The sequence below is a fragment of the Myotis lucifugus genome, unplaced genomic scaffold (assembly GCF_000147115.1).
Source record: "Myotis lucifugus unplaced genomic scaffold, Myoluc2.0 scaffold_171, whole genome shotgun sequence".
Lineage (NCBI taxonomy): Eukaryota > Metazoa > Chordata > Mammalia > Chiroptera > Vespertilionidae > Myotis > Myotis lucifugus.
Genome location: NW_005871219.1, coordinates 351,629 through 360,940, shown reverse-complemented (window position 1 = coordinate 360,940; position 9,312 = coordinate 351,629). Strand labels below are relative to the sequence as shown.

Sequence of the window (9,312 nt, the reverse complement as noted above, 5' to 3'; positions counted from 1 at the left end):
AACGTCCTCCCAGTACCCCCAGCTGCTGAGTGAGTATGGACCACCATCTCTAGGCTACACATAGGGTACAGGGAACAGCCAGGTGCCCCGGAGCAAATATGCTGAGCTGCTGGCCATCATCAAAGAGCTGGGAAAGGAGATCCAACCCATGTAAGCGGGCAGCAGGAGCAGGATGGAGAGACTGAAACGCGGCATCATCCACGGGAGAGGGCTGGTTCGGGAGTGCTTGGCTGAGATGGAGCGGAACGCCAGGTCCTACCCTGGAGTGAGCGCGAAAGGCTTTCCATCTTTCCAAGAAGCGACAGCTCATGCACCCACCCCCCACCCCCTGCCCACCTCCTTCAGATGAAACTTGGTTTCAAAATGGTAACAGCTTGGTTTCTCCTCCCCGTGCCCCTCCCGTGGTTCATCAGGCTCTGAAACTCCTGTCACTGAGATGGAGAAGAGATTTTTGCAGTTATTAGGTTTCCATATTAGTGAGGAACTACCCAGGGTGTTTTGTGGTTGTTTTTTTTTTTTTAAAGCATTGATTTACATGATGCACGTCAGTTACCTATCACAGAAAACCTCAGTTGGCCTCCCAGATACCGGTGTTTCTCTTCTGGATACATTTCTGTTACTCACATGGTTCTTTATTGTTTCTCTTCTGAGCTGATCCAACTCTGAGGGTTTTGTTTCAGCAAGTCCTGAGGCAGCGCTTTAGTAGCCAGTTTTCGTTTGCCACACAGTATAAATTCTGCTCAATGTAACGTTTGTGTGTGTGTGTGTGTGTGTGTGTGTGTGTGTGTTTGCTTAAGCATTTGCATGACTATTAGTACTTTGAAGTCAATCTTTAAAATGCACAAGTTATAAATACAGAGAAAGTGCAACTTATCGGGACCCCTGAAATTTCCCCTAAGGATGTATGTAGATTTCAGTTCCACCTTTCCCATCAGTGGATCCAAACATCTGGAAGAAAGTGACTAATAGTGTTTGCATCTTTGTATGTATTTATTACTTGATGTAATAAAGCTTATTTTCATTAACAAACAAAAAAAACAAGAAATTGAAAGATCATGCTAATGATTAAGGGCACACAGTTCCCCATAGAATGGCTACATACTGTCCATTTCTATGAAGACATAGTTCTGGTATCTAATATCTTATCTATGCTGCCAACAGATTATAATAAATTGTGATCAGTGGGGAAAAAAAAAACAAGTGGGGTGACGTCGGAATTACCCAAGCGTGCCCCCAACCCCTTTACCAGCCCAGACACCTAGTGTCCCTTTACAGCTGGGCTGATCCCAGTGCTGCCCAGTGGCCTGGACACCAGGCCTGACCGCCTCTCTGGTTTGGCCCAAACATCTGAAGTTCGCATTAGTTGCCAACTTAAGAAATTAGAGCATTCACGTAAGGTCAGGATTCCCCACTTCTCTTTCCAAGGTGGCCGATTGGGCTTCCAACTAAGGGGGTCGGTGTCACTTCAACCCTAAGAGGAACCCCCAGCTTGGGGGTGTGGTGCGGAGGAAGCTATCCATGCAGACAGTTCAGTTATGTAAACTCCTGCTGACTGTGACACAGCCCAACAGTGTGGCCGCTCAACTGGGAGACAGCACAGCCATGAAACAGTGCAGCTGTTAAACGAGGCCCCTCTCCAGCTTCAGGGGGATCCACCTGCTCCAACCCAGTGCACCCCATTCTGCCCTTAGCTGCCCAGTGCACCCCACTCTGCCCCAGTGAGACAGCTTCAGTGTTTCAGCTCCAGCAGACAGAACACGTCCCAGTGGAAAGGGAAAGTATAGCCCTGGCCAGTGTTGCTCAGTGGATAGAGCCTGAGGACTGAAGGGCCCAGAGTTCAATTCCTGGTCAGGGCACATGCCTGGGTTGTGGGCTTGATCCCCAGTGTGGGGCATGCAGGAGGCAGCCGTTCAGTGTTTCTCTCTCATTGATGTTTCTATCTCCCTCCCTCTCTGAAATCAATCTATACTAATAAAAGGGTAATATGCTAATTAGACTGAACAACTTCCTAGCAACTTTCCAGACGTCCTTTCGGACAAAGCCATGGTGGCGGGGCCAAGGCAGAGGCAGTTAGGGGATGATCAGGCCAGCAGGGGAGAGCAGTTAGGGAGATCAGGCTGGCAGGCAGGTGAGCAGTTAGGAGCCAGCGGTTCCAGATTGCAAGGGGGATGTCTGATTGGAGAGGGTGCAGGCTGGGCTGAGGGGAACCTTCCCCGCCCATCCCCCTACCCCCGCCCAGATTTCATGCACCGGGCCAGTATTGTTAAATAAGAGTGGTGAAAGTGGACATCACTGTCTTGTTCAGGTTCTTAGGGGAAATGGTTTTGGTGTTTGCCCATTGAGTATGATGTTCACTGTTGGTTTGTCACATATGGCCTTTATTATGTTGAGGTATGATCAATCTATTACAAATTTGCTGAGAGTTTTTGTTTTTTGTCAAAAATGGGTGTTGGATTTTGTCAAATGCTTTTTCTATATAATCATGTGTTTTTTGTCTTTGAATTTGTTTATGTGATATATCATGTTTATTGATTTGCAAATATTGTACCAGCCTTGCATCCCTGGAATAAATCCCACCTGGTCATGGTGTGTAATCTTTTTAATATATTGCTGAATGCAATTTGCTAATATTTTGTTGAGGATTTTAGCATCTATGTTCATCAGGCATATTGGCCTGTAATTCTCTTTCTTTGTAATGTCTTAATTTTTGGAATTAGAATAATACTGACCTCATAAAAAGAGCTTGGAAGTGTTCCTTCCTCTTGGATTTTTTGGAATAGGAAAGATGTTAGTTCTTTTTTGAATGTTCAGTAAAATTCCCCTGTGAAGCCATCCGGATGAGGGCTTTTGTTGGCTGGGAGTTGTTTTTTTTTTTTATTGCTGCTTCAATTTCTTCAGTTGTTATTGGGCTATTCAGGTTTTCTGATTCTTTCTGATTCAGTTTTGGAAGATTGTACATTTCTAGGAATTTGTCCATTTCATACACATTGTCTAGCTTGTTGGCATATACTTGTTCATAGTAGTTTTTTTACAATCCTTTGTATTTCTGTGGTGTCAGTGGTTACTTCACTACTTTGGTTTCTGATTTTATTTATTTGATTCCTATCTCTTTGTTTCTTGATGAGTCTGGCTAAAGGTAGAGCTTTGAGCTGATCTTGAAACTATATATCGAACAAATGATTACAAATTTCTTCTAAATGTATTATTTTAGTTTGACCATAAAATGTTTATTACCATTAATTTCAAATTAGGCTGCAGGACAAATATATCTTTAAATTTGCTTTCTAAAAATAATTTTGGAATTCCCTGTTTGGGCAAAGCAAAATGTAAGAATTCATTGGAGATTTCCCTCTCTTTCCTCTCTTCCCTCTTTCTCTTTCTCACTGTCTTTGTTTAAGATACATTCATATTGCCTTAACCGGTTTGGTTCAGTGGATAGAGCTACAGCCTGCGGACCCAAGGGTTCCAGGTTTTATTCCAGTCCAGGGCACATGCCTGGGTTGCCAGCCCGGTCCGATGTGCAGGAGGCAGCCAATCAATGATTCCCTCTCATCATTGATGTTTCTATCTCTCTCTTCCTCTCCCTTCCTCTCTGAAATCAATAAAATATATTTAAAAAATACATTCATATTTTTATAGGAAGTCTATAAGAAATGGGTAAGAAAATAGATTATTAATCACAGTGATTTAGACATTACAAATGCAATATATTAAAATCATTGTAAGGCTAATTATTAATTATTAGTGTTCTGATGGATTGAACTTGAATACATTTCTTATTCTTTTGACTACATGTTTGATGTAGATCTCAGGAAGTTCTTAGTTCTTTTTGATAATGAAAAACTATTACCCTTTCAAATAGGACAGTGTTTTAAATCCTGATTGACTTAATAACTAAATGATAATAAAATCCTTAGAATCTAGTTTTAACATTTTTTTTGTGTGTATGCAGTTTGAATATGTATATTGCGTACAGGTTGACCTTAATATTTCTTGACTTTTTAGAGCTCAAATTATAAATTATTTCAAAAATACTTTGTTTAAAGGGTAAATACCATTTATTTTGAATACTGTAAAAACATAACAGGCTGTTATGAAAAATAAACTGAATTTTTCATTCTATTTTTGTTTAGTAACTTTATTTTAAAATACTTTAATAAGCGTCTAAGGATATTCTGGAAAGTGAAATTTTCTCATAACCGAATGCTAAGTATGTTTTTGGTTCAACTTTGAAACGACCATACATTTAACATAGTGTATACCTGGTAGTCTAGTTTGATACATTTTTGTTTAATAAATATATGATTTAAAAGTTCTGGTACCAGGGTAGCACCTCGCATGGAACATAGTGAACTTACCAGCTTCCTGTCGCTACTATAGCACTTACCACATTTTATTACGTCTTCTCCCCTTCCTGTGATATTGGTGCTTCCTCATTATCTTTATTATTCTTCACTAGAGGCCCGATGCATGAAATTCGTACAAGGTGCTTGGCCCCCCGCAGCTGCCGCCTCTGCCTCAGCCCCTGCCCGCAGTGGCTTCATCCGGAAGGTCGTCCAGTCTAATTAGCATATTACACTTTTATTATTATAGATAGTGTTTGAAATAAAGTATTTTTTCAGCAAATTTGTTGAAAGAGTAAAAAGTATATACAGTTGCATTGTTTAGTCTCTATTATTTAAGTATAATGCACTTTACTAATCACATGTTAATTTCAGTATCAGTATACTGGGAGAGTCTGGAGACTCCTTAGTGAAACCATTAAGTTGAAGTTGTCTGCCATCAGTTGAATAGGCTTACAGACAAAATTTGAATCCTTCCTCAAAACTTCATAGGAGCAGATAGCGAGCCTTAAAACGCTATAAGAAATTGACAATATTTAAAGAGAATTTTGTTAAGTGTGAAAAACTAGAGATCTTCTAAACAGCTGAAGGGTAACAGGTTGCTGTATATTTACAGTTGTCTTTGCATCTCATAGCTAGTAGAATAATTCTAAAGTAAATTGAGTTTCACATTATACAATTACATAGTAGTAGATGCCTTTGGTGACTCACATAATATATCCTTAGTCGTCAGTTGTGGTGGACAGACACTGTGAGCTCAGAGGCCCCAGCCCTGACAGAGTTTCACTTTAAATGTGTGTTGCTTTCTTTTCTACTTTCTGCAACACTGCTGGAGTCCACTGTAGATGTCTCCTTATTCAGGGCCTAAGTATAGAATAGAAAAGCGGTTCTCAACCTGTGGGTCGTGACCCCTTTGGGGGTCGAACGACCCTTTCACAGGGGTCTCCTAAGACCATCGGAAAACACATATATAATTACATATTGTTTTTGTGATTAATCGCTATGCTTTAATTACGTTCAATTTGTAACAATGAAAATACATCCTGCATATCAGATATTTACATTACGATTCATAACAGTAGAAAAATTACAGTTAGGAAGTAGCAACAAAAATAATTTTATGGTTGGGGGTCACCACAACATGAGGAACTGTATTAAAGGGTCGCAGCATTAGGAAGGTTGAGAACCACTGGACTAGAAGTACCAGTTGTTAACCGGTTGTTAACACTTAGTTAATGGAGGATGGTGACTGATAGATAAATGTTCCAGCCTCGCATCCGGTAGGTGAAAAATTCCAGAGGCCTTCTAAATGCTTCTCTGTTGCCCACAGCAGCAACCTCAGTAATGCACTCTGGTATTAGCATTTTTTCCTTTCTTGTCTTGTTCTTCCATTCCCTTGCTCCTGTTTCCTAGAATTCTCCATATAAACTACTTGTACTTAGGTCTTTGTCTTAAGTTGTACTTTCTATAGAATCTAAATTATTAAAGCCAGAATAGTGTTATAAACCACCATAGATAGGTTTATTAAAATATCATTAATCAAAATATTTGTTTCAAAAACTTTACTTCCTATAGTTTTATACTGACAGTGGTATATAACTACATCTAAAAGATGTTGCAAAACTGAGGAGGACTTTGAGTATTTAAAAAAATTTCGTTTGCCTACTTGTTTTTAGTGGGCAATTATTACCAATCTGCTACTTAACACATTGAGAGCCCTGTCACTACACAGATATTAGATTAGTGATTAATGAAAATTTTGTTGTGTAAGAACAATACCCCCCGAAAGGGAAAACTTTTGTGTTTAAAATCAGTGTTCAGGCCAAGACTGAGACTGATGTATACCTGACTGTGTATATGAGAGTACATTTGTACACCTATTATTTTTCTTGATTTGTTCGAATTAGAAGGCTATTAGTTTGGTTTTCAGCTCAGTACTTTTTGAACTCTACGCTTAAAATAACCAATCATTTTTCAAATTTTGAATAGATAAGTGTTGTTATAGTTGAACTATACAATTTAAGTTTATTCTGTCACCAAACAATTGCCTACATTTGAACGTGAGGCAAGAGAACTTAAATCTTTATGTCTAAGGACATTGAATGAAGCCACCTTGATAATTTTCGTTTACTCTTTTGCTTGAGGAAGAAAATGTATATTCTTAGAAAAATCAGATTTAGAAAATTACGTTAAGGTCATTTATTTAGCCATAGCATTCTCATACCTCTCTTTATAAGAATTCACATTGATATTTCAGATTTCATATTAAGTGTGATGACTGATTTAATTTTTTTAAAAAGATAGTTGCTGGAAATAATACAGTGCCCAGATAATGTACTCAGTTTATAATTTTTATTCAGAACATTTCATAAAGACTCCAAACTTTGGAGAGGCTTTCAAGGTAGTTTCTTTAGTAACATTTTTGCCCTAGGATACAAACGTACAGTATACCTAAAGCAAGTCCAAATGTATAAATAAAATTATTTAACTTGCTTGCTAACTTATATGGCCCTCTCATCCGTCAAACCCTTTTCAATACAGGGACCTGATAAATATGTAGACACCCAAAAGTATAGTTAACTTAATTTATTTTTTTCCTTGTTTTTAGTGGGAGATTTTGATAAGATCTGGCGAGAACATTGCGAGGATGAGGAAACACTTTGTGAATATGCTGTTGCAATGAAAAATTTGGCAGATAATCATTGGGCAAAAAGTTGTGAAGGTGAAGGACGTATTGAATGGTGTTGTAGGTGAGTGTTTTTATGAACTAACATGTTTGGTTTCTAATGTACTGTTGACATGCTCCAATTTAAATAATGCTATGCATAATTTATTATACCAAAATAGAAGTGTTTGAAAACAGTTGATGTCTTTTAAACAACTTCTTGCCCTTTGTTTCACTTCCTCTAAATTTATTTCATTCATCTTTTCAAATCAAAATATTTTTCTTTGACATAACTTTAAATTTTCTGCATCAGCTTTTTAAAAGAATAGATTTTAAAGTACATTTAACATTAATATGATAAAATATGAAATTTAACATGATTCACCATTAATAAGTTATAGTATAGAAATTTCTTTAGATAAACATTCACATTTGGAGTCAAGTAAAAGTGAGTACTTTTCTATAATTTAAAATTTGAAGACATCTTAAGTTTTAAAATCCTGATTTTTTGTGTGTGTGATTTAGGGTATTCCAACTTTTATATTGACTTTGGATAATGTTTATTTTCTCATAGTATAGATTCTAATGTTTAAAACATCAGAAAGTGAAATACTGATGATCAGCTCTCTCAAAAGTTGATAAAATTATAGGAATGAGTGTGTATATTGACTGAATTTTAAAATGAATTCCTAGAAAACAAAGCATTATCTTTCTACATGGACAATAAGTTTGTGATAACTTCAGGTTTGTATTTTATATGTAACTAGAGGCCCGTTGCAGGAAGATTCCTGCAAGAATAGGGCTTCCTGAGGCCAGAGCAAAGCAGCGGAGAAGGGAGTGAAGCCCGCCACCTCGCTCCCTCCCTCCCGTCTCCACTGCCTGGCTTCCTCTCATCTCCACTGCTGTCCCACCCGACCGCCCCGGGTCGCACACGGGAGGGCCGGATGATGGCCAGGCGGGTGGCGGATCGCTGCTGTCCCGCCCGGCCACCCCAGGTCACACACGGGAGGCCCGGATGGCAGCAGGGCAGGCGGTGGATGGCGCTGTCCCGCCCTGCCTGCAGTATGCAAATTAATGGCCATCTTTGTCGGGTTAATTTGCATACTCCTCTGATTGGCTGATGGGCATAGCGAAGGTACGGTCCATTAGAATCTTTGTCTTTTATTAGTGTAGATTATTTTTTATTAAAAATTTCAATGTTAATCTCATTTAAAAATTATATAATAGTGTTTTTCATTCATTCAACAAATGATCTAGAGAAAAAGATGTATTTAAATTAGTTATTTGATTTATTCATTTAATAAGTAATGTTTAGTGTTGTCTGCTGTCTATTAGTTATATCATAGACACTGAGAGTACAACAATCAACCAAACAGGCAAAATCCTTGCGCTCATGTAGTTTATATGCTAGTGGGGATTAGAGGCAAGAAATAATACATAAATTAAATATGTAATAGGTCAGAAATGGTAAGTGCAATGAGAAAAATAAAGTAAGGAAAAATAAAATAGTTTTAAGTAGGGTAGACAAAGAAGGCCTCACTGAAATAATGTGTGTAAAAGACCTGAAGGAAGTGGGAGAACAAGCTCTAATAATTCCAAAGGCCTTGAGGCAGGAGCATGCTGGCATGTTTCAGAAACAGCAAGGAGACCACCAGGGTGGCTAGAGCAGAATGAGAGGGGGGAAATGGCAGAAAATAAGATAATGAACAGCTAGTTTTTGTAGGGGCGTGTGGACTGTTGTGAAGACATTGGCTTTTATTCTAAATGAGATGAGAAGTCATTGGATGTTTTAAGAAGAGGAATGATAGGATTTTATTAGCCTTTTGAAATATCATTAATTCCTAAGAATTAATTGCTCTGTTAAGGTAGACCTATAGGAAGGGCAGGGTGTAAGTAAGGAAACCAATTTGGAGGCTACTGTAATAATCAAGGCACAAAGTTATAGTGAAACAGTTTTTCTTGGAGGGTGAGGAAGTGAATGGATAGGATGGTATAATTGGATTAATGCTCAAATGATTATAATGACTTAAGAGAGTGACAAGTGAGATGAAAGTGTATACATTCTGGTGGTTATGATAATGTGTAAGAAGAAAGTTGAATGTGAGGTGGGTAAGGAGCAATGAATAAATAGGTGGTACCCTTAATGAGTTCTGGAACCAAAGAACTGTGGAGTTGGGAAACTATAGGAAGGAATCAGAATAATAGGAAATAGGGTACTTGGAATTAAAATGTTTTTTTTGGGGGGTGGTGATTGGTTCTGAGAGAAAATGGTTATAATCTGACTTTTCTAAGAATACACATTTT

The 9,312-nt window shown here is 38.3% G+C and overlaps 1 protein-coding gene and 1 pseudogene across 3 annotated transcripts in view; both read left to right on the top strand.

Moving 5' to 3' along the window:
- Positions 1 to 9,312, top strand: part of BMT2 (base methyltransferase of 25S rRNA 2 homolog) — a 126,076-nt gene that overhangs the window by 27,320 nt on the left and 89,444 nt on the right. For all 3 annotated transcript variants that reach the window (XM_023760063.1, XM_023760062.1, XM_006096220.3), the window contains exon 2: positions 6,952 to 7,093. In XM_023760063.1, the coding sequence (XP_023615831.1) occupies positions 6,952 to 7,093 (142 nt within the window). The remainder of the gene's footprint in view (positions 1 to 6,951; positions 7,094 to 9,312) is intronic.
- On the top strand, positions 2 to 349 carry LOC102424944 (annotated as a pseudogene).